Source organism: Pteropus alecto, unplaced genomic scaffold, assembly GCF_000325575.1.
Source record: "Pteropus alecto unplaced genomic scaffold, ASM32557v1 scaffold25, whole genome shotgun sequence".
NCBI lineage: Eukaryota > Metazoa > Chordata > Mammalia > Chiroptera > Pteropodidae > Pteropus > Pteropus alecto.
The window spans coordinates 24,347,340-24,374,066 of record NW_006441955.1 but is presented as its reverse complement, the minus strand read 5'-3'; the positions used below and the strand labels follow the sequence as shown (position 1 = coordinate 24,374,066).

Sequence of the window (26,727 nt, the reverse complement as noted above, 5' to 3'; positions counted from 1 at the left end):
CCATCCAAAGTATGTGTTTGCATGTTCACCTTTTTAAAGTGACTATGAGCTCCTGTGAGAACTTATGTCCATGTTAAATTCATCATTATATCATCACACGGTAGATGCTAAATAAATGGCTACTGAACTGAATTACAACACAATGGCAAAACCACTGTCTAGCTGAAAAAGAATGAGGAATTCTCATTAGGAACATACATGCCCTACCTCTGCTGCTGAAGCAAAGGAATCGGTTGACGCAGTGCTCAAGGTGTCTCGCAGGCCAATGTCATCCACGCTCCCCTTCACAGTGCTATTGGTATCTTTATCTTAAAAATAAAAGATGAAAAGCTTAGAAATGGATATTCTTTGCTACTGCCATACTTCATAATCTATAGCTGGTTTTTCTTTTTCTTTCTTTTTTTAACTTTCATCTTTACTGATACTGGAATCTAAAAGGAAAACAATACAAATCAATGGGATGTAATCGAACAAGAATCTCAAAGTATATTCACTGTTTAACTGACTCTGAAACACTGCTAAGCAGAGGAGAAAGTGCTTTAAAGTAGATATTTTTGCTTTAAAACGGGATTAAACTTAATTTCAGATATAAAAAGCTTTTGAATATATAATAACATAAATTGGTATATAGTAACTGGAGTTAGATTTATCTCCCATACATGGTAAAATCAGCATATAGCAAAGACAGTTTGAAACAGCAATTTGGTTGCAAGTGGCCTTGCTAAATTTAAAGAACTGGAAGAATGAAATGAATTATTAAATGAATTATTAACATAAACTGTTATCTGGATTATTATTTATGATAAGCTAATTGAAAATACCAGTTTTATAGCTCTTTATAAACGATTAAGTTGTTTCATTCTCAAGTTTGATGAAAAAATTTAAATTTCTAAAAGAACATGTATTTTTGAAAATAGAATAATTTAACCTCAGCTTTTGTTCCATTAATAGTCATCAGGTAGTAGAAGAATTTTATTAGCAATACATAACATTCTGAATGTGGGTGTCAATATCTTCACATTCTATCATCATCAATCTGTTAATATTAAATTCTCAAATAAATACTGTACTTGCTTACAGATGTGACTACATTGTAGCAAACAACTGACAGGCTTCAAAATTTATCACAAGTATAAAAAAGAGAGAAACAAAATATATTCAGATTTTTCTTATTTTGATTCTCAATCAGCTAAATTTGTCAGATACTTTATTTTCTTTAAACAGAAACCAGAAATCTGTGGCTTTCATCCATCCAAATTTCTATTCCATCATTTTTCCTAAAATAAAGTTCATTACCTTTACCAGAAATTTCAAGTCCTGTTGTAAACCTCCAAGTACCAGAAAACAGACATTTTGTGATTCTAAACAAGAAGTATAAAGTTTTTAAAAATACAAACCACTAATTTAGTTTAAACTCAGAAGTTTTGTAACCAATTTATATTCCAAGCTCAAAGCCAACCAGGAAAGCAAATAAGCCATAACTGGTACAAGGTTCATTCCTATTAAGTACCAAAAATAATCATACACACAGCATATTTTTTTTACTACTTTATATTTGGTGGGACCATATTTAACATTTTAACAATTTATCTTCCAAGTTAAAATTATAATTGTTTTTAAACGTAGTTTACATCAATCCTTTTAAAGTACCTAACTTGTCAAGCTTAAAATTCTTTTACTACCCAAAGACTATTAATAGAACAAAAGCTGAGGTTAAATCATTCTATTTTCAAAAATGCATGTTCTTTTAGAAATTTAAATTTTTTTCATCACACTTGAGAACGAAACAACATAATCACTTCACATTTATAAATAGTTATAAAACTGGTATTTTTGGAAACTAAATTATCCAGAAAATTTTCCATTATTCTCTTTGCAGGGCATATATGATTTTTTAAAATGCACACACACACTTTGAGATTAATTATAAAACTGAATTGGCATTTACAGCTTTCAACCATCTATCTTCTTAAGTAGTTTCCACTGTTAGTATTAATCGTGCAAAATGAAATCATAGTACAATTTTAATTTTGCTAAAGCACTTTTAAAGCAGGATTAAATTACAATTCAATTAGGTTAAATCTTGGTTCCATATGCCTTTTGCTATTTTCAGAGTGGAACACAGACATTTATCTCATGTCACTTTACCTTTCAGACATTACCCACGAGCTGTTAAAAGTCTGTTTTACTTCACTCAACAGAAACCAACCACTCAATGTCATCCAGATCAGTTACAATGATTGTACTTTATTTAAAAAAAAAAAAAAAAAATGGCTTAGAGGAACTGGAAAGATTTATTCATTAAATCTCACTTAGTAAACCACAGACCATACCTTTCATTTCAGTAACTGTTATGACTCCTGGAATGGCAGCTTAATAATTATATAGAGAAATAATACATCTGTTTTTCAGATAAGTCAATAAAAAGTATAAAGAAAGAATACTGGGCCATATCTCAAACTAACTGCTTTCATGCATCCAATTAACATTTAAAATACTTTTTCTAAAAAGTATCAACTCTTGATTGTGGTATTGAAAGACAAAGACAGCATGGAAAGCTGAAAATCAAAGGCTTCATCTTAGTCAATATTTGCAGGAATATTTTCTTACCAAACTTTTCTTAGCAGAAAAAAATGCTAAAATCACAATGAGATATCATTACACACCTACCAGAATTATTAAGTTGGAAAAAAATGACCATTTTTTCGTTAAGGATATACAGCCATGGAAACTCACACACCACTGGTGGAAATATCATTTGGTAGAACCACTGTGGAAAGTTAGGCATTATATATTAATGTTCAAGACTGTATTCTCTATGACCTAGCAATTCTATCCATGGGTTGTTTAGAGAAATGCATGCTTATGTGCATAAGAATGTTCATAACAGCACTGTTTATAACAGTTCTCAACTGGAAAAGACCATTGTCCATCTACCACAGAATATCCAAACAAACTGGTACATTTATACAATGAAATACCATGCAACAATAAAAGTGAATGAATTGCTGCTACATGCAAGAACATGGATGAATCTCACAGTGTGAGTGAAGAGTTATATGCATGGTTTTGTTCACATTAAAATTCAAAAACAGGAAAAACTAAACTATATTGATCAGGACTACACACCTAGTTGGTAAAACTATAAAGAAAAGCTGAGAAGCAATCGGCACAAACAACAGAACAGTGGTTATTCTAGGGGTTGGGTGGAAGGGGTGTTGATTGTGAGGGAGTAGAAAGGGACCTTTTAGGAATTTGGCAATGTTTTATTTTTTGGTTACTTGACAGTTACACAAGAGAGTGTGATAAATCACTGTACTTTTTTTGTTTTGTGCACTTTCTTCTAAAGGTTTAGAAAGAAAGAAAACAAAGAAATAAATCTATATATTTTGGCCCCAAATGGTTAAAAGCAGAAAGACAATGAAATAACTTTCTTGTTATTTGGACATGAATTTTATTCCTTGGTAGAGGAAGCATATATAATGATGCTAAGTTAAAAAGTCAAAAGATCTGATGAGTTTAAGTGTAATAGTAAACTGAAAATAATTTACCTGCACCCTATTGGGGAATACCAGTAGTAGCAGTAGAGTCTAATGCTACGCATATACCACTCACAGCCTTTTTCCTCCTAGCTCATCAATCTTTCTTTGCTATTTAGTGATTGGCTTAGAATTTTAAGTGGGAATATTTACGTGGGGATACTCATCTATTTGCATAAAGAAGACATGGAAAATAAGATATGATTACTATTTAATGACAATAATAAAAGTATGATAAAATTAATAAACATTTATTTTGTACTTATTACTTGCCAGAAACCAAGTTTTATGCTTTACATATATTATCTCACAATTCCTTTGATGTAAGTAATATATATTTTTTTCATTTTACATGTCAAGAAACTAAAGTACAGAAAGGTTAAGTAACTGGCCATACTCACACAGTTAAGAAATGAAATGGCAGGATTCAAACTCAGGTCATCTGACACCAGATTCCATGCTATGAAACTATGGAGCTGTGGTGTCCAACAGGGTAGCTGCTAGCTAGCTACATGTGTCTATCAAGCACATGAAATGCAGCTAGTCAGAATTGAGATGTGCTGTAAGTGTAAAACACATAACGGATTTTGAAAATTTTGTACCAAAAGATATAAAATATCTTATTAATAGATACTAGGTTTAAGAAAATATATTATTAAAATTACTCTTTCATTTTCCTTTTTCCTTTTTATTTTTTCTTTTCATTTTACTTTTTCATGTGGCTACTAGAAAATTTAAAGTTACATTTGTAGCTCACATTGTATTTCTCACATTGGATAGCACTGTTAGAGCATTCCTTTCTCATATCTTATCTACATTGCAAAGAGCTTACAAGTTTTTTAGAGGATTGAGATTCAACTCATACTTTTTAAGTGACTACTATGTGCCCAAGGCAATCTGCTAAATGCTTTCACAGACTATTTCACTCAATATAAGTAATTGGAATAGTCTAAACATATATAAAAATGCTTTGTTGTAACTAGAACAAAAAGGCCATTTCCTCATCAAAATCTTCAATGGCTCCTTGTCTGGTTTTCAAAGCTTTCCATAATCTCTATCCACCCTATCTAATCTTGTTTTCTATTAATTACTAAAAGACACCTCAGCTTTAGCTGAGTACATTTAATATACTCCCACTTACCATAGAGTAATTCAATGGGTAAAAGCTCGTGCTTTGGAATAAGCCAGCAAGCGTCTGGATCCTGATCTTAGCTTTGCTATTTATTTATCGGGGTAAATAAATTTTTATAGAGTTGTCATAAAGATTAAATGAGATATTTGTGGAGGCACGGTACTTGCTATATAGTAAGTGCTAAATAATTTTTTGTTAGTATTATTATTGCCATATGCATTCTTTAATCAAGCTTTTGGTTCCTCCAACAACTTCTCTAACACAAATCTCTCTCCTTCTGCTTTCTTGCCCCATGCTACCCAGGAACACATACTGCTTTATAATATGCAGCTCAAGTACCATCCCCTGCAAGCATCCTCCAAAAATTAACTAAATTTGCTTTTATGTAAGGCAGTAGAGCAAAAGTGTTAAAATCATGGGTCAAGAGCTATACAGCCTAGATTCAAATTCCGACTCTGCTACTTATTAATTGTGCAGCCTTGGGTAAGTTTCCTATCTTCTCAGTTCCTCAGTGTTCTCATTTGTAAAATGGGGGGAAAATCTACCTCATAGTTGTGTAAGGATTAAATAAGTTAATATATGTAAAGTAAGCATTCGATACCTGTTAGCTAGTCGTATTATTACGCAAAAGGTAAGTATATATCATTTAATATACCATCTAAATTTTATTTAAGTAATGCCTGTATTATATAGCCTATCTCTCCAACTGGACTGACACAACTTAAGTGAATGTATTTTCTTTCCTTTTTTTCTTTTTCTTTTATTCCTGATGGTTCCTACAGTTCTCAATGGAGCATGGAACATATTGTAAACACTCAAATATTTGTTCACATAAACTAAATAAAACTTGCTATTATAAACTGACCATCCCCAGGAGATGAAAATTCCTAAAAGACTCTCATGTATTTCCTCTGGGTCATTTTGTCTGTTATATGACTTCAACTTGTTTTCAGAGTCCTGTTAAAATTCTTATGTTTCTAATACCTAGCCCTAAATAATTGACTTATGATACCATCTTCTAAACCTGAAATATGCAGTTTAAACCCCTTAATGACTCATCATTAACATTCAATTGCCTAAAAGAAAGCTTTCCACATAACTGGGTGATTAAATATCAAACATGTACCATAAGTTACCACATGCTGGCACTAGGCAGGGTAGCTCTTTTTATTCCTAACTTTTTAAAATAATAAATCTAAAATATTTTTAAAACATTTTTTTATCTGTCTCAACCATCCGGAACTTTTAAAACATTCATGCATAGACATAAACTATGTTTTTCTTTGGAAGAACACTGAAAGTATGCTTAGTCTTAACTAAACAGTCATATATTTTAGGCCAAAAATCTGACTGGATTCAAGCCTTCCTCTTTCTTTCACAATCTCCTAATTCGCATATTACTTAAGATTTTTTCCAAAGTAGAATTTGCTTGAAAGTTAAAAAAGAAAAAACTAGAAGACACTTCAGTCCTGGAACTGGAACTTCAGACCTAGATCTCTCTCTCTAAAGCAATGCAAGTGGGTTTTCTTCATGCCTCACTTTTGCCATCCCTAGGCACAGTCTATTTTCTGTCGCTTAGAAGGCATCGGGTCTATTTTAACTTCAGCAGATTCTAGTGGAGATTCCAAAGATGCCACTCTTCTTTTAAAATCTAGGCTGTCCGCTGTGGGTTTTGTAACACCAACAAGAAGAGGAAGCCTGCCAAATGTCTCAATGTCATCTGACATCTATGTCAGCAGCGATTCTCCAGATGATTTTTAGCAATTTAAATATGATTTGGAACCTTGTCTTTTCTATGATTCTGTTAAAAATGAGAAAGTTCCTGTTGCCAACCAGATAAGCTATTTTCCAAATGGGTCTGCTATGTTAAAATAATTAAGAAATCTAGAAAACTATTGCTGCTCTTTGTGTATCTTGTGTGACTATCTGCCCCATGCATACTGTGGATAATTTTTATTCTGAGTTGTTTTAAAACGCTACAGTATAGTTTGAGTGAGAAAAAAAGTTAAACACAAAAATCAAAAGCAACATAATTTCAGAAAATAAAAGAGCTAATAAGATATATATTGACTTTTCTTCTCAATGTACCTTAATACTGAAAAGCATAACAGTAAAATCCACTGAAACAAAAGAAGAGTTGATCATTTCTTGATCTGTTATGACTTACACAATTTGCTCATGTGAAATAACACATGTACAAAAACAGCCTGCCATTACAGCACTATCCAAAAGGAGATTTCCATAACAGTTGTCTCTGGCCTTCCCTATTCATCACAACTTGTTATATGCCATGACTGGCCAACATGATAACTATTATTCATAACTGTGCAAAATGAGTAAGAGAGAAAGAGAAAGGAGTAACAGCATTTTCTACCTTTTTTAAGGAGGAGAAAGAAGTGACTAAATATCCAAAGTGGAGCACAAAGCAATCAAGGTTAGACCTTAACAGGGCCACTAGGAACAGCTGGTCACTTCATACTACACAAAGGCCCCTGGCCAATAGGACAAGTAGAGCAGAAATCCAGGTCAACTCCTGAGCCGGCATCTTCCTGGAGGAAGATGAATCTTTTTCTTATCGCAAAAGTGCCCTTCCCAAGGGACTACATGGGGCTTTTTCTACATCACACAAAGGCCTTATGTGGGTAGGTGAAGGTCCTAGACTTAGAAATACAAACCACTTGAATACAAAAGAGGCAACGGCAAGCAGTAGGATTTTCCCTTGTTTCTGGCACCCTGGCAATTTCATTATACTGCTTTCACCTCTGAATCTATTTTGATTTATATATGTAACACCAGTTAGGCTTCGTTTTGTAGTATTGTTAAATACTTTGAAATTAAGATTATAAGCTTTAATGCATGGGAGGAAATTACTAGGTCAAATTTCTCATACATTCTGCAATTTGCACTCTGTATATTTAGAAGTTCGAGTATACAAGTTAAGCCTGTAATTCATGTCACTCCCTAAAAATAAACCCTCAGGGAGTTTATCCTTCAACCACAGTGCTTGTGTACAAAAGGGAAAGGACAAGCTCTTAGAGTGTCAACTCTGGGCTGTCTGACATTTGACTCAAGATGAGAGGTTGAGGTATTTCCTGTTGCTGCCAAGCTCTTTCGATATGGTTAAAAGCTCTACCTGGCTGCTTACCAAAAAAAAAAAAAAGAATAATGTCTCTCTAGTGGTCAAGAGGTCTCACTTTATAGCTTTTCCTATTTTCTGCCAGAGAATTTGTGAAATCAGTACTAGGCTGGAAAAGTCTCAATTTTTCCTTAGAGGATGTCTCATTATCTCAAGGAAATCCTCTGTTAAAAAAAGAACAGAAAGATGGATAAAATATTTAAATTGTACCACTCAAGCCTTCCACAATCTTGTGCAAAAACATAAATTTGATTTTGACTTGTTATAATTCTTAGTGGCTCCCTTTGGCCTAAAGGTACAAAACAAAGACCTTCATGATTTATCTCCTGCCTACCTTTCTAGATTCCTTTCCCACCACTCTCCTACATATATTTGATATGTCCTAAGACATATCAAACAACTTATAGTTCCTTAAGTAGGCTCCATTTACACATCTTGATCCATGTGGTTCCTTCCACTTAAAATGACCTTTTCTAAATCATCTAACAGGTGGACCATCTTTCTTCAAGTGTCATCCCTGTGAAGCATTCCTTGAATCCTCCCACAAATAATCATATGCTTTTCTTTGGTGTTTCCATAGTACTTACTGAACACATTACTACAGCACTTATTCCACTGTGTTATATAATTTTTTTAAGGCCTATCTCCAAAACAACTGTGGTGCCTAAAAGCAAGGATGAAATCTTCATTCTTGTCTCTCCAGTGCCTTATGCCACGTTTGACATATACTAGACAATTACCTGTTTGCTAAATAAATACTCGACACCTAAGATTCTATGAGTTCACTCTGTAAAAAAAAAACATTATAAAGAGGCCTACACACATATCTGAAATATGCAAGGCAATGCTGCTAAGCTACGAAAATTCCTGGTTTGTTTTTAAGGGCTAAATTTGTTCCTACACATCACTGTAAAAGAATCTCAAAGTCCTTTGCTTCAGCCAAAAAAATAACATTTATCAAAGTTATGACTTCAGAGTTGCCTGCTAATATTGCTGTTACAATTAAATACTACTCTTTATAAAAAAATGTAAGCATACAAACTATGAAGCCCAATTAATTTTAGAAGAAATCTAGTAAAAGTATAGATTAGTAAGCCTGAATTTTATTTGTATAAACTGTATCAATAAAATAATGTCCCCAAGAAACTGTGAGCAAGCTTCATTTGTTGTTAATCAAGTTTATTTTTATATTGGTATTAAATTCAGAAATTTGGTCCTGCCCTAATAGCCTAACCAAAATGAGTAATAATCTTAATTTCTGAATGTACTGATACTGCAATAAACTACAAAACTCTGTAATGATGCATACTTTGCATGATATAATGATAACAGAAGTCTTCTAAAGTATAAATCATTCCTTGATGTTAGGTTTTAATCCGAAATTCTACCAATCTCTCACTAGAGTTTATGACCAAAGCCTAATTTTTACCAAAATAATTCAGATAATAATGCAAATTTCTGTTTAATATGAAAGCTAAATATACTTTTATAGTGTAATATTTGATATGTACAAAAATACATATATACCATAAATGTGTATTTTGAATCAAAATGCTAAAACGAACATTTCTGAAACTACCATTTATGGCCCCTTTTCAAAGTTTACAAAATTATCTATTTAAAAGGAAAAATAATCATACAGAAAACAGTATTGTACATATCTTCTTACCTTACCCATAATACTTATGATATATGGGTCTTCATATGAATTATAAGAAGTCATAGATATTCAGATATTTCAGCAAAAATAGCAGCAGATAACCAAAGATTAACTACATGAACCAAACCAGATCTGTTTACATTTAAGTTCTTAGGCTTTTAAACAGGCTGAAGGCACTTCAGTTCAGAAGTATAGGAAAGAATAGAGGTGAGAAGGAAAAGTTAAGAAAGATCTTCTGTTTGGGCTCCCAAATAGCTCCATACTGAGGTATATACCAACCTATACTGCTTTCTAACTGCTTCATAAGAGTAAGTCTTAATTGGCCAATCAGACCAAAAGTAACCTACAGATGGGGTTTTAGTTCTTATTCTGCCTGAATTTCATCACATGTAAGGCACACAGTAAACAGTTAAATCAATAGTCACAAGTTGATTTTTAAGCTATAATTTGCCTTAGCAGTCTTCATGAGTCCCTGCCATAACACTCCTGTACCTTACTGGGAGACTACAGCAATAGGAAGCACAGCCTTTGATTCTGTGTGGTGGGTCAGCTAATTCATGGTCTTCCTTTCTACACAGCTCTCTTCAGAGGCAAAAAGACTGTAAGAATCTATCCAGAGTAAGATGGAGGAGCAGGGGAGGAGTCAAAGGGTTAGCAAAGAAATTAAAAAAAACATGTTATCGTCCACAGATATGTGGCCTAGATAAAAATTCTGAAAGAACCTATGATAAATTACTGGTGGTAAAACTAACAAGAGTTCAGAAAAGTTGTTGATAATATTCCAAAGGGAATATCAACATTTTAGATACCAGAAACAAAAAAAATTAGAAATGTAAACTTTAAAAAGACACCATGACAATAAAACTATAAAACTAGGAATAAAAATATGTAAGATCTCTATAAAGAAATTATTAAAAATTATGAAAGACATAAAAGACTTAAGGAAATGAAGAACCATACCATGTTCATAGATGGAAACATTAATATTAAATTCTCCCACAAGCTGACCTACAAATGCAATGTAATAATCAAAATCCCAAGAGGGGTTCTCATGAAACTTGGCAAGCTGTCCTAAACTTCGCATGGAAAAACAAGGGCTAAGAAGAGCCAAGGCATTTCTTAAAAAAGAACACAGTGAATAGACTCACCCTGCCAGATGTCAAGACTCATTATAAATTTATATAAAGCTACAGTAATTAAGACACTGTGAATTCAATGGAGGAACAAATAGACTGACATAACAAAATAGAGAGTCCAGAAAAGACACACATATAAGACAACTAGACATATGTCAGGGGGCATTTCAAATCCATGAGAAAAGAATATATTATTCAATGAAAGGTAATATGGCAACTTGTTATCTAACTGCTAAAATAATAATAATAATAATAAACATTTATAAAACCAGCTCCTAGCAGATTAAAAACCTAAATATGAAAAGCAAAACTTTCCAAAGAAAATACATAAGAATTCTCTTTATACCTTCTATACAATGCACAAAAAGTGCAAACCATAAAGGAAAGATTGATAAATGTGGTAATATTAAAATTAAAAATCTTGGTACAACCAGAGAGACCTTAAACAAAATGAGGATATGAGAAGGAACTTTCAAACGCTGCTGGTGGAAGTTTAAATTGGTACAAATACTATAGTGATTTAGTGCTATCTAATAAAGCTGAAGACCAGCATAACTGATAATCCATCAATTCCGCATCTATAGCAGTGGCTGTCATTTTTGTTTGTCCATAATTCAAAGTAAGAAATGAATTTTAAAACCCAATAGACGAAACCCACGAATATACAAATGAAACAAGTTTCATAAAACTAATATATATGTTATGTGTATATGTGTACATGTATTGCACAGGTACATATGTTATACATACATATACAGATATATATAATGCACTCTCATGAGTATGTGTATATATATTTTTTAATGTTGGCTGCAATCCATGAAACTGATTTCATGACAACAGGCTATAACCACAGTTTTAAAAACTGTCCTTGAGGTATGCCTATAGATGTGCACCAAGAGACAGATGCAAACGTATTCACTAGAACATGATATACATAAGTGAAGTACATGTTTATGATAAACACTAAAATAAGTAACTTTGGAAAAAGAGAAACAGAATCAGGAAAGGTTCATAGGCTACTTCAACTAAATATGCAATAACATATTTATTTATTTTAAAAATCTGAAGCATGTATGGCAAAATTTAGTATTTGATAAAATCTTTAATATTCTCTATACTTTTCATGCTTGGCCTTTCATTTTGTAGTGAAGAAAAAGGCATGGGGACTTTAAAAATATAAACAACAATCCTTAAGAGGAATAAAAACACCAGCAGTTTCTGCAATTTTTACATAGAGAAATAGACTTACTGGTAACAGGGCTTTAACTATATATTTAAGGCTGAAATGAAAACAGACATAGATTATATATGACGTTTTCCTCATATCCTTTAAAGAAATTATTTTATTTAAATTTCCACTTAACTAAAAATAAAGTTCTATATTCAATAATAAACTAAAATTATAACACCAATTTACTTAAGCTTATTGCAGAAAATCTTAGTATCGTCAATTTTATCTACCAATTTATCAATCCTTATGTCTATAATTCATGTATTACTTGAAGGCCTCTTAAACAGAAAAGCACATGAGTATCACCTGAACTATGAAATACAAATGTATTTCACAATCTCAACTCCAAAGCTTCCAATTCAGTAGATCTGGAACAAAGCCTAGGAATCCACGTTGGAAAGATAACAAAGGTGATTTTAATAAACATCTTGTTAAGACCCACAGACCTACTGAGTAGCTATACTACAGTGAAGTCACAGTATCAGGCATTGGAAAGAATAGAATTAAATATTCCATCTGTCCACAAGGTGTTTAAGGTCTAATATAAGAGACTGGATTTGTACATAAATAATTACAATTACAATAAAAAAATAACCAATGCTGAGGAAACCATTAAACATATCACAACTTCATATTTCACATGGGACTTCCACTCCATCCTCCATGAAGAAGCTATTCTGGTTTAACACTTTAAGTTGCTCCCTTCACCTCTTCATTTGCTCCTCCCTATGGGAAGAGTTTAGCTAACGCAGAGAAACTGAATGCCATTAACCAGAGCGCAAAAAATGAGATACAGTCATTGTTCACTACATGGTTCTTAGTGTGCACTAGCATTCCCTCCCTCCCTCCTTCTCTCCCTCCCCCCACCCCCCTCTCTCTCTCTTTTGCTCACTCATCTTCCAGAGAAAGATCTAGGTCTGCAAACCTATCATATTTCTACTGGATCTCTCTCTCTCTCCTGAGTTAGACTAGTGTTGGCAGGCAGGGAATCCTTATGCAGCTAGCTGGGCAAGTGTGCTAAGAATTTGCTCTGCATTCTCGGATCTTCTCCAAAGAATTTTTTTTGAGAGTAAGGAAGGAAGATGCAGGAAGCCTTAACATATTGTCCAATAGAGCCATTAGCAAAAAAAAGTTCAAAATAAAGTTATTACCATTTTATAATCAACATCTGGTTCTTTTTGTGTTCTCATTTATTCAGAACCCAGAGAGACTGATGAACCCTTAAATAATACCCATAAGACCAAAAAATGTCATTATTACAGAACAGAGAAAGGTATGAGAGGTTTCTTCTGGTTTGAAAAGCAAACAGGAATGCACAGAGGAAGTAACTTTGAAGAGAACTGTGCTCTAGGGGCAGAAAGAAAAATGGTTCAGAGCCCACTGAATCATACAAAGGAACAGCACCAGCAAAAGAATGCAAAAAGAAAAACCAGGAAAATATACTAAAAACCTGGAGTTGATTATACAACTAAAATTTTAGAGAAGAATTTCAGTTCTGCAAGAGACGTTATTCAGTTTGGCTGGAATATATGGGAAAAAGTAAAACAAATAGGTCAGAAAAGTAGTCTGAGAACCTGAAAGTGACAAGATGAGAGTTCTGTACTAAGAAATAACTCCAAAACAAGATATAGATGTACCAGAGGGGAGTAAAACTGGAGGCAGGAATCCAATTAGGAGAATATTAAATCCAAGCAAAACATAATGGGTTGCAGAGGAAAGAGAATGAATGAGAGCTATATTATGGAAGCAGAATCAACAGAATTTGCTAAAATAATTGGATGTAAGGGCAAGGAGTATATCCATTTTCATTTTTTTGTTTTCTTCCTATGCATATGGCAAGATCAGGGGTCAAGGAAAGCCAATGATCTTAGCTACATCTAGACTAAATAGTTTTGCAAAGTATCCGTTCTTCAGACTAGTTTTCTAACAGAGAGAAAAAGCAGATTTATAAAGAGCATCTTTTTTACTTTCTTAAATAACTTTAAACATGGTTCAACTACTGTTTCAGGAAATGCAAACTTATGTTACTACTATGAGAAAAATCAATAAATTCTCCCCGAAGGCGAATACTGTCTAGAAAATATGACTGAATACTATAAAAAAAAGTTATCAACATGTGACATCCATCTACCTATGTCCATGCAATTTAAAAATAATCTCAGAACAGGCCTCACATAAATGCTAGACTATAACTACAATATAAATAGAACAAGTGTTAACCATGTGCCAATACTAAAATACAATATACATTATTTCATTTAATCTTCATAATTCTATAAATTTGATCCTAATATAGTCCTGCATATTATAGATGAAGCTAAGGCTAAAAAAGGTCAAGACTTGCTTTTAGGTTTCAAAGCTAGTAAGAGTGGTAGAGCCAAGATTTGAATTCATGTTTTTTGGTTGAGACTTCAAAAATTATAATAACGAAATTATCCATCAATAACTGCAATTTAACAACTCTCTAAAAATCATAAACTACAAATAAGCATAACACTTCTAGAAGCTGTTAGCTAGAAGTTGCACATTAATGGACATTTAAACTAATAATATTTCACATCTCTGTGCATAACCTCCATACTCTGTCTCACTCTGAGTTACAGTAGCAGGTGTATACAAAACATGCCAGTAAAATAGTGACCTAAATTTAACTTCCAGTGCTAGGGGCAGTACAGACTGGCATTTATGAGTCACAGGTGTCTAATTTGTAGATGAAATGTGCTGCCCTCTAGTGATTTCAACACCTCACATTTAACTCTAAACAGTCTTATAAGTGAAAAAAGAAAACATTTTTTAAATACTAGAGAACTAATTCAAATCTTCATTTCATTTTATAACAAAACAGAATAAGTATTGTTTAAGCCAGGAGTAAACTTTTGTTGTGTAAGAACAAATACATAAATATATCCAATAATAATTCACTAATTCAGAATGCTTAAGGATATACTAGTACAGAACATGGCAAAGATGAATTAGAGAATACAGGATGGTTACATTTTATATGAGGAATTTATGACTTAAAACATAATTCAAACCCTGCTTAATCCAAAGTTTTTTTTCCTACAGGAATAAAGTCAAAAAGAGGTTGAAGTATATTACAAGTATTTACTGTATTTCTTTTTCAAGGATAGTTTTAAAGCATAATAAAACTATAATAAAATGTGTTTTTAAAATGCTTTAAAAACATTAAGTATTTGTAGTAAGATGTTTCATATCATTATCATTTCCTTCCCAAGTATCAAAAATATTTCCTATTTTAACACATAATAGCTTGGCTTAAGAGTGCATTTGAGTGGTCATGATTTTACAGCCAGGATGCCAGAAGTTTTTTATTTTTGAAATAAAAATGTTCCTGCTTTAATTTTCTCAGCATAATTCCAGTATTTCCAGTATGCTCTATACTAAAATAATAGCCGGAGCATCAGTAGTTATTTTATCTTATTTTCAGTATTTGTCACATTTAATGACCACACGGATGACAATATTACAGAATATAAAAATGATTCTAAATTTAACAATAAAGTAAAAATAACAGCAAAATAATCACCAAAACTACTTGCAGAAGTTCCCACACATGTATGGGTCACAGGATATTGACAAACAATACTCAGTATTTCTGGTTACCAGTTGAAGTGGCACGACCTGGAGAAAACATGGTTTATAATTCACCAGGCCTACTAGCTTTGAAATTCAAAATTAAGGGCTTCTTGATAATTTTTTTTAATTCTAGAGATTTGCATTACTTAAAAATTTTTAGTATAAAGTGCTAGTTTACACTGTTTCAAATTCACAAAAATTCACTTACTTAAAATTAGCTTAACAAAACCATATTGCATTTTTAAGAGATTTACTGAAGTATAATTTACATACCATAAAACTCCTTTTTAAGTGTAAATTCAATGTGTTTAATAAATATATAGAGTTGTGAAACCATCACCATAATCCAGTTAGAATCATACTATACATTAAGCTGTTACTAACTACACTTATCTAAAGTAAACAAATAATTCATAATACTAATAACTCAAAAGTTTTTTGACTTTTTTAAAAAGAAAATAGATATGACTGACTTTCAATAAACACACTGTTATCTTTAAAAAAATGCTAAGACTATTTAAACATATAAAAGAATCAACCTGAGGAGGATTTACACTGTCCTATAATTTTGTCCACAAGGTTAATTAACTCGGCAAACTACTATAGACAGTAAAAATGTAAAATTAACTACTGTTTATATTTTGAATTCCAAATTAGTGAAATAAGTTTTGCTGGGGCTCTACTATTGTCAACAAAACCTGACACATGTGCCTTCCAAATCTAAGATGATTTGCAATTGAATGTAAAATCAGCTATGAATACTTAATGGCAAATACCTACCTGCTAAACAGTTTAGCATTGGTAATATTTCCAAATATAATGTGAATTGATATTAGCCTCTTTTTCAAAATTTTTTACATTTTCCTAAATTACTAGTGAAGTAGATAAATACACATGCATTTTAGTATAATCTATAAAAAAAGTATCCCATGATCTCTTTATGGTCAAGATAAAAAACATGAAAGTGGAATCAGTTGAATTTATAGCTGGTTGAAGAATACAAGTACCTTAATTCTTGATGAAACTAATATAATGTTGTATGATGACTGTAATCGAAACTTTTTTCATTTAAAAAAAGTTGTTCTTGGTCACCTAAGGTAACTTAAGTGTCATGCCTCAGATCTCACTTTGGCCTTGCACTTTAAGATACGGCATTGTGATATAATAAGTATACATGTTTATCAAGTTTCCTGGAGCAGAGCTCCTAAAACCCTTGGAATTTCCTGAATGAGAGGGTGAAAGGAGCATCTTTTATTATTCATAATAATACACCTGAGTTTATGCTAATAAGTGATGCTTGGAGAATGGGAGATGGTGGCCATGGGAATCAACCACGTGATTAGAAGGTTGGAACTCCCAGCTCCAATCTTGGCCCCTGAGGGCTGCGGGGCTGGGGATTAAGTTAATCACCTGTGGCCAATGATTTAATCAATGGTTTATGGCCTACATAATGAAGCCTCCATAAGAATGCTAAACTACAGGGTTCAGAGAATTTACAGATTGGTGAACACCTTCAGGTGCTGGGAGCCATTCTAACAAATTATGGAGCCCAAGGAGGGAGTCCTAGGAATCCCCAATTTATAGGAAGTTAGTAAGAAGTACAGAAGGCCGTACTTGAGATTGGCATGTGAGTGGAGGCACAGTCTTGTGGGACTGAGACCTTCACCTGTGAGGTCTGTATTAATTCTGGGGAGTTAATGTCATTAATTGAATTAAATTGTAGGACATCCACTTGGTGCATTGCTGGATATGGAAAACCTAAACATTTGCTGTCAGGAGTGTGAGTAGAAGAAAACAGTTTTCCTTTAAGCACTTTTTGTTAATGGTTTCAGTTGAAAGCACTGATGACCAATTACACCAAACGGGCCAAACTAGAAAGTGACAGAATGCTGAGGATGTCAAATCAAAGTCTAAAACTATCTTAATTCAAAATGATGATTTGGAAATGACAATTTAGAAAGAATAATAAATATAACATTTAAACTATGGGTCCAAAAAACAACTACACAGGAACAAATGAAGGAAGATATAGTAACAATAACACAAATCTAAAAGTAACAACAAAAATGAACTATATAGTTTTAGCTATCCACAAGCTTAACATTAGGAAGGTTATGAAAGTTAATGTAATCCTTAGACTTTGTTATTATAATGTCCTGAATTTCTATTTTAAGATGGTACACACAGCATAGCATTTACTTTTTCCCAAAGACCTATTAAAAGTAACTGAAAATATTCTAATGAAGAAAATTAAAGCATCACTGGAAAACACGAAAAGGGACCAAAAATTTTAAAGAATATCTTAAAATTAGCAAATAAAGGATCAAGCAGGTAGAATAAGAACAAAAAACAAAAGCAAGCAAACAAAAAAACCACAGCCTATTATCCTAGAGGTAAAATGATGATCTTCCTGAGTATCCCAGAGAAATTTTAAATTCCAAGCAAATAAACACTGTTAATCTGTTCTTAGCACTTTATATGTATGTTAATTTAGTCCTCAGAATTATTTTATAAAATAGGTACTATATGCCCATTTTTTTAAATGAGGAAGCTGAGGTTTAGACAAGTTATGTAATTACACAGCAAATAAAAGGTCAAGTCAGGATTTGAACCCAGATAAGTCTATACTTTTAGTTACAGTCATGCACTGCTTAACAACTGGGATACATTCTGAGAAATGTGTTGTTGGATGATTTCATTGTTGTGGGAAATCGGAGTGCACTAACATAAACCTAGATGGTATGACCTATTACACACCTAGGCTATATGGCACAACCTATTGTTCCTAGGCTGCAAACCTCTACGGCATGTTACTGTACTGAATACTGTAGGCAATTGTAACACAATGGTAAGTATTTAGTATCTAAACATATCTAAGTATAGAAAGCGTACAGTAAAAACAGTATGAAAGATAAAAAATGGTCTACCTGTATAAGGCACTTACCTATAACAACTGGAAGTTGCACTGAGTGAGTGAATGGTGAGTAAATGTGAAGGCCTAGGACATTACTGTACACTACTGTAGACTTTATAAACACTGTACACTTAAGCTACACTAAAGTTATAAAACATGAGATTAAATCAAGCACAAGAGAAAATGATGCAATCAAGAGATGTGGTAAACACAAGATCTAATACAGAATACTCTTTTCCAGCAAACATTTTTTATGAGTAGAAAAAATACACTCTAAAATAACTATAAAAACTTTAGTAAATACATAAACCTGTAACATGGTTACTTATTATCATTATCAAATATTATGTACTGTAATAATTATATGTACTATACTTCCATATGATTGGTAACACAGTAGGTTTATTTACATCAGCATCACCACAAACATGTGAGTAATGGGTTGTGCTATGACATTATGACAGCTATGACATCATTGGATAATAGGAATATTTTTGCTTCATTATAATCTTACGAAACCACTATATATGTGGTCCATTGTTGACCAAAATGTTGTTATGTGGTGTATAACTATATCTACTTCTTCTTAATTGCCTTCAGTTCAAAATAATCCTTATGCCAAAGTGGCACATTTGAGGTGGTATATTCTGCTATCCTTCACTCATCTCTATCAAAGAGACATTGGACACCAAACGGGCCAAACTAGAAAGTGACAGAATGCTGAGGAGGATGTCAAATCAAAGTCTAAAACTATCTTAATTCAAAATGATGATTTGGAAATGACAATTTAGAAAGAATAATAAATATAACATTTAAACTATGGGTCCAAAAAACAACTACACAGGAACAAATGAAGGAAAATATAGCTTAACAATAACAAATCTAAAAGTAACAACAAAAATGAACTATATAGTTTTAGCTATCCACAAGCTTAACATTAGGAAGGTTATGAAAGTTAATGTAATCCTTAGACTTTGTTATTATAATGTCCTGAATTTCTATTTTAAGATGGTACACACAGCATAGCATTTACTTTTTCCCAAAGACCTATTAAAAGTAACTGAAAATATTCTAATGAAGAAAATTAAAGCATCACTGGAAAACACGAAAAGGGACCAAAAATTTTAAAGAATATCTTAAAATTAGCAAATAAAGGATCAAGCAGGTAGAATAAGAACAAAAAACAAAAGCAAGCAAACAAAAAAACCACAGCCTATTATCCTAGAGGTAAAATGATGATCTTCCTGAGTATCCCAGAGAAATTTTAAATTCCAAGCAAATAAACACTGTTAATCTGTTCTTAGCACTTTATATGTATGTTAATTTAGTCCTCAGAATTATTTTATAAAATAGGTACTATATGCCCATTTTTTTAAATGAGGAAGCTGAGGTTTAGACAAGTTATGTAATTACACAGCAAATAAAAGGTCAAGTCAGGATTTGAACCCAGATAAGTCTATACTTTTAGTTACAGTCATGCACTGCTTAACAACTGGGATACATTCTGAGAAATGTGTTGTTGGATGATTTCATTGTTGTGGGAAATCGGAGTGCACTAACATAAACCTAGATGGTATGACCTATTACACACCTAGGCTATATGGCACAACCTATTGTTCCTAGGCTGCAAACCTCTACGGCATGTTACTGTACTGAATACTGTAGGCAATTGTAACACAATGGTAAGTATTTAGTATCTAAACATATCTAAGTATAGAAAGCGTACAGTAAAAACAGTATGAAAGATAAAAAATGGTCTACCTGTATAAGGCACTTACCTATAACAACTGGAAGTTGCACTGAGTGAGTGAATGGTGAGTAAATGTGAAGGCCTAGGACATTACTGTACACTACTGTAGACTTTATAAACACTGTACACTTAAGCTACACTAAAGTTATAAAACATGAGATTAAATCAAGCACAAGAGAAAATGATGCAATCAAGAGATGTGGTAAACACGAGGTATATGAAGCTGCTACTGGCATAATAGGGCATACTGTTTCAGCTCTATTATCTTATGCGACCACTGTTATGTGAGTATGTATGTGCGTGTGTGACCATTGTCGTGTGTGTGTGTGTGTGTGTGTGTGTATACACACATATAGATAGTCCAAAACTGACCAAAATGTTGTTGTAAGGTACATGACTGAATTATACAGATATAGGTCTAAGGGTAATTTGTCAGAGTGACTCATTAAAAGCACTACACTAAATCCAGCTGGCACAGTTGGGCCCTCAAACTCTACCTCCCTCAGAGTAAATACAGTAGTTTACTTCTTTTGTTCCTGAATTAAACCCTGATAACTTCCTCCAACAAAATGAGTGAAATCTGTCCACAGTGCCTACAGGGCCTGAGAGAGAAAGAAAAATGCAGAGTTAACTGCAGATCCTAACATAGATATGAAGGAAGGAAAACATTTTAAAAGAAAGGAAGATCTGCACCAAATAAATTATACCATCATTAGAAATAAGTTTCTTGACTTCAGTAGCTGTGAGGATTCCAGGTTGCCTACTCCAGAATGACATTTTCTACAGGGGACTTTACCACAAAGAGTTTACAGTCAACCCTCCATTCAGATAAGATGTCTGTCTTGTAAGTGGTGAGACAATATAGCAAAGTGGTTAAGAATATGGATGCTGAATTAGCCTGTCTGGTTCCAAATCTGGGTTCTGCCACTTAATACCTATGTAACTCTTAGGAAGTTACTTCATACCTCTGGTACCTCTCTTTCCCCACCTGAAAAATAAGGATGATGATAACTATATTTAACTTATCAAAGGTGTTATGAGGATTAAGTGAAATAATTTTCACTCAGAATAAGACATGGGTGGGATCAGGAATTCATTCCAAACCTAAGCTAACCTAATACATGGACTGAGTATGGGTCCCACTCTAGAAATCATACCCATTAAAAGTTCCAAATTAACAACAATTTCTTGAGAAACAACTTGAAGACCCCAGAAATTAAGCCATCTGCCTAGGGGTCCTCTTGTCCAGAAATAATGGAATCCAAAGCAGACACCTGAGCAGTACCTAAGAAACCTTTATAAGCTGATAACCTGAAGAAATCAAGAGATAGACTCTGCCAACTTCTACAGTCCCTTTTCTTCTGGTCTGTAATCTACATATGTCAAAATATTACACTTATGATAAGAAAACAGAATTAAAAATTCTCAAGTCTAATGAATAATTTTTGATAACATTAAAGAAGAGGAAAAATAAATTTAAAAAAGTTACAAAAGAGATAAATATAAAAAGGTGTTGACAAATTCTATTTGACATGAATACTGTCCCATTTTCTCCTGGTCTGTAATCTCCATATGTCAAAATATTTTACTTAAGCTAAGAGAACAGAATTAAAAATTCTCAAGTCTAATAATTAATTTCTGGTAACAATAATAGTGTAAAAAAAAAAACAATAACCAAAATTAATGCAAAGAGGTTTCATATAACTGTCACTATGACATACAGACAGTAATTAGTAATTCTAATATAGGCATAACTCATTTAATGAGCTTTGAGTTATTGTGCTTCACAGATATTGCATTTTTTACAAATTGAAAGTTTGTGGCAACCTTACATTGAACTGTTGGTGTCATTTTTCCAATAGCTTTGCTCACTTCATGTCTCTGTCACATTTCAGTAATTCTCACAATATTTCATTCCTTTCAATATTATAATATTTGTTATGGTGATTTGTGATCAGTGATCTTTAATGCTACTCTTATAATTGTTTTGGGGTACAACAAACTGCACCCACGTAGGAGGGCAAACTTTATTGATGTTGTATGTGTTCTGATGGCCCCACTGACCGGCCATTCCCCTTCCTCTTTCACTCTCGTCAGGCCTCCCTATCTCTGAAACACAACAATGGTGAAATTAAGCAAATTAATAACCCTACAATGGCCTCTAAATATTCAAGTGACAGGAAGAGTCATACATCTCTCACTTTAACTCAAAAGCTAGAAATGATTAAGCTTAGTGAGAAAGGCATGTTGAAAGCTGAAATAGGGCAAAAGCTAGACCCCTCGAACCAAATACTTAGCCAAGTTGTGAATGCAAAAGAAATGTTCTTGAAGGAAATTAAAAGTGATACTCCAGTGAACACACAAATAATCAGAAAGAGAAACAGCCTTATTGCTGATATAGAAGAAAGTTTTAGTGATCTGGACTGAAGATCAAACCAGCTACAACATTCCCTTAAGCTAAAGCCTATTCCAGAGCAAGGCTCTAACTCTCTTCAATTCTATGAAGTCTGAGAGGAGTGAAGAAGTTGCAGAAGAGAAGTCTGAAGCTGGCAGAGGTTGGTTCATGATGTTTAAGAAGCCACTGTCTCCATAACATAAAAGTGCAAGGTGAAGCAGCAAGTGCAGATGTAGATGCTACAAGTTATCCAGAAGATCTAGCTAAGATAATTAATGAAAGTGGCTATGCCTTCAGATTTTCAATGCAGAAAAAAACAGTCTTATGTTGGAAAAAATATGCCATCTAGGACTTCCTTAGCTACAGAGAAGTTAATGCTTGGTTTCAAAACTTCAAAGGACAAGCTGACTCTCATGTTAGGGACTAATGCAACTGGTGACTTTAAGTTGAAGCCAGTGCTCATTTACCATTCTGAAAGTTTTAGGGCCCTTAAGAATTATGGTAAATCTAGTCTACCTATGCTCTATAAATGAAACAACAAAGCCTGGATGACAGCACATCTCTTTATAATACAGATTACTGACTATTTTAAGCCTACTGTTGAGACCTATTGCTCAGAAAAAAAATCCCTTTCAAAATATCACTGCTCAATGACAATGCACCTGGTCACTCCAGAGCTGTGATGGAGATGTACAATGAGATTAATGTTGTTTTCATGCCTGCTAACACAACATCCAGTCTGCAGTCCATGGATCAAGGAGTAATTTCAACTTTCAAGTCTTATTTTTTAAGAAATACATTTTGTAAGGCTACAGCTGCTAAAGATAGTGATTCTGCTGACAGATCTAGACAAAGTACATTGAAAACTTTCTAGAAAGAATTCACCATCTAGATGCCATTAAGAACATTCATGATTCCTACAAATAGGTGAAAACATCAACATTAACAGGAGTTTAGAAGAAGTTCATTCCAACCTTCATGGATGACTTTGAGAAGTTCAAGACTTCAATTGAGGAATTAACTGAGATGTGGTAGAAATAACAAGAGAATTAGATTTAGAAGTGGAACCTGAATTGCTGTAGTCTCATGATAAAACTTTAACAGATACTTTGGGTTTTTACAATATTGTTGTCTTAGTTTCAAATTGCTTTTATTTGAGAGAGGAAAAATTTCAAAGCACAAAAGTCTTATGGATCAGAAAAGAAAGTAGTTTCTTGAGATGGAATCTACTCCTAGTGAAGATGGCATGAAAACTATTGAAATGACAACAGAGGATTCAAACTATTACATAAACTTAGTTGATAAAGCAGAGGCAGGGTTTGAGAGGATTGATTTCAATTTTGAAAAAAGTTCTAGTGTGGGTAAAACTCTATCAAACAGCAATACATACTACAGAGAAATCATTCATGAAAGTAAGAGTCAATTGACGCAGTAAACTTCATTGTCTTATTTTAAGAAATTGCCACAACCACCCGGGTCAACCTTCAGTAACAATCACCCCAATCAGTCAGCAATATCAAGGCAAAACCCTCCAGTAGCAAAAATATTACAACTCATTGAAGGTTTAGATGATAGTTAGCATGTTTTAGCAATAAAGTATTTTTAAATTAAGATATGTACGTTGTTTTTTTAAGACATAATGCTATTGAACAGACTACAGTAGAGTGTAAGCATAACTTTTATATGCAAAAAATTCATGACTCGCTTTATTGTAATATTCGCTTTATCGAACTGGGCTGGAACTGAACTCGCAGTATCTCCAAGGTGTGCCTGTACAAATGCAATCTTTTACCTAATTTCAACACATACAGATAAGTAAACATTTCAAAACAAAGCCACCTTCAGTAGTTCATGTTCAGAAATAAATGGAGAACATCACTCATTTTTTTTCTTTACTGGAAAACAACAATCCTCCTTGAATGAAACGACAAATTATTTTTAACAAAAAGAAATATAATTTGTCTTATTTCATTCTTTGGAGCACTTACAGAAGTTGAATAAGAAATTTTAATCATTCTTTCCTTAGAAGACTCCACTTAAGAAGTCTTTTCTCTTTAAAATAGGAAACAAAGGTAATAGTATCTAATAACATACGTACCGACTACTTAAATCCAAATCCAGCCGGCAATTAATGGGGTCCAAGAAATATGATTACTTAAAATATTTTAAATGCATGCCATGAGCTATATGCATGTTTCTGAGGTAATATGTCTATGTTCCATTTTTATATTACTGTTTATTTTTTTTCCTCCCTCCAACACTTTAACTGAGATTCTTCCATTCAGAATGTAACTTTAAAACAATGTCACAATCCTACCTATGGAAAGTGTTTGAATTTATATCATAAATTTATATCATAAGTTCACTTGAAAAATAAAACTGAAAGAAAAAAAATGAAAACTTTTTTCTCTTTGCCATTTTCTAAAAAATAGATAACCATATTAGTACATTTAAACAAATGATTCCAAAAATATAAAAAAGAAAATCATACATTTAACAGAAGCCATATAAAATATCCATCTTACCAATATCATTAGCGAGGGAATTAGGATCAGATGCCCCCAGGGTAGCTTCAAACTCCTCTTGGAGACGATATGCTCTTTGCAGCAGAGCTTCAAGTTTATGGATAAATTCAGTACTAATAATATCCTACAACGAAAGGAAAAGTACACACAACAAATATTACATTCTGATGTTAAACTTCTAAATATTTGCCACTTTTGAATGAAAGGCAGAGAAAGTGAGGGACGTAAAAAACTACTGAGCGGTGAGAGTATTGCAACAGAAGTCAAGATGCCTGGGTTCTAGCTGTGCCTTTGGAAAAATCATCTCAGTTCTTGGGGATTCAGTTTGTCTATCTGTACAACGAAGTGGTTAGACTACATCAGGAATTTTCAAAGCAAGGTCCCTAGACCAGAAGCATCAATATTTCTGGGAACTTGTTAGAGACGCAAATTCTCAGGATCTATTCCAGCTCCACTAAATTAGAAACTCTGGAGGTGGGGTCCTCAACTCTGTGTTTTAACAAGCCTCTCAGATGATTCTGAAGCATGCCCAAATTTGAGAATCGCTAGCCTAGATGATCAGTAAGTACCAGTCCAGTTCTAACTCTATGTGATTTTTATGACTACAATCACACTTAATTAAATCCAAAGTACAAAACAGACTTAAAAATTCCTTCAGAAATCCTATCTGCTTAATTCTATACATTCTTAGAAAATCAGGAAACTTGATGATAAATTGCAAATTTGGGATTTAACAACTAACTGAACAGAAAAAGCCCAATAAAAGATACCCCCAAATAATCCCAAGGGAGAAAATAAACAGCTCTATTAAATGTCACAAAAAAACAAGTATACTGTGTCAACATGACAAAATAGTTTGCTTCTTCCAATATTATGAAGATTGCTCTCAAATAAATCACCCTTACATCTACACTTTCTTCAGCAATGGCATCTCCTGCACCCAATTTAATGGAACTATAGGCTTCATCTTCAGCCTGTCTATTTCGAAAGGTTAGAGCTTGTTCCCATCGACGCAATGCCTCTTCAAACAATTCCATACCTAAAAATTAAGAACAGAACAATTGTAAGTAAGCAAAACCAATGCCAAAATAAAATCACTGTGGGCCAGAAGTGTTTTTCAGAGTTATCACCAATGGCACAGTCTGACTATGTTTTGGCAGTAAAGAATAATTTTATGCTCACATCATTTCATCGTAGAATCTTAATTTCCCAATATATTCTGGGCTTACAGTTCTAGTCAACCAAAAATCAAAAAGAAATGACCAATACATTTTCATCTTTTAAAAAATATAACTCAAAATGTATATAGTGCTTGGAATTTTTCTAGAATGAATAGAGTTGTAGGTTCTCCAGATAACTGAAGAAATGATTTTAGAGGAGAGTTTTCTTTACCATATCTTAAAAAACATCTTGAGAACGATGAATTCATCAAAAGTCCAACAATGGCTAGTTGGACTTTTAATAGTCACACAACTATCTCGAAATATTCCCCTAAATTAAAAAGAAAATTGATAGATAAATAAAAGAAACTAGTTGTTAAGAAGTTATCAGGTTTCTAAAGGTTCTCAGGAGGGAGTAAAACTGAAAGGAAAGATAAATGCAGAGAAATCGAGAATAAAGTTTTTTTTCCCTACTAAAAGTCTTAAACCACTAAGATATCAACTTGCTGATTTGGATAAACTGCTGGGCCAGAGTTAAAAATCTAAAAG

At 33.1% G+C, this 26,727-nt stretch overlaps 1 protein-coding gene across 4 annotated transcripts in view; it reads right to left on the bottom strand.

Annotated features, from left to right (window-relative positions):
* Positions 1 to 26,727, bottom strand: part of MIGA1 (mitoguardin 1) — a 71,582-nt gene that overhangs the window by 24,505 nt on the left and 20,350 nt on the right. For all 4 annotated transcript variants that reach the window (XM_006919345.3, XM_025051975.1, XM_015595259.2 and 1 more), the window contains 3 exons: positions 25,924 to 26,057; positions 25,019 to 25,142; positions 208 to 308 (listed from right to left, as the gene is read on the bottom strand). In XM_006919345.3, the coding sequence (XP_006919407.1) occupies positions 208 to 308; positions 25,019 to 25,142; positions 25,924 to 26,057 (359 nt within the window). The remainder of the gene's footprint in view (positions 1 to 207; positions 309 to 25,018; positions 25,143 to 25,923; positions 26,058 to 26,727) is intronic.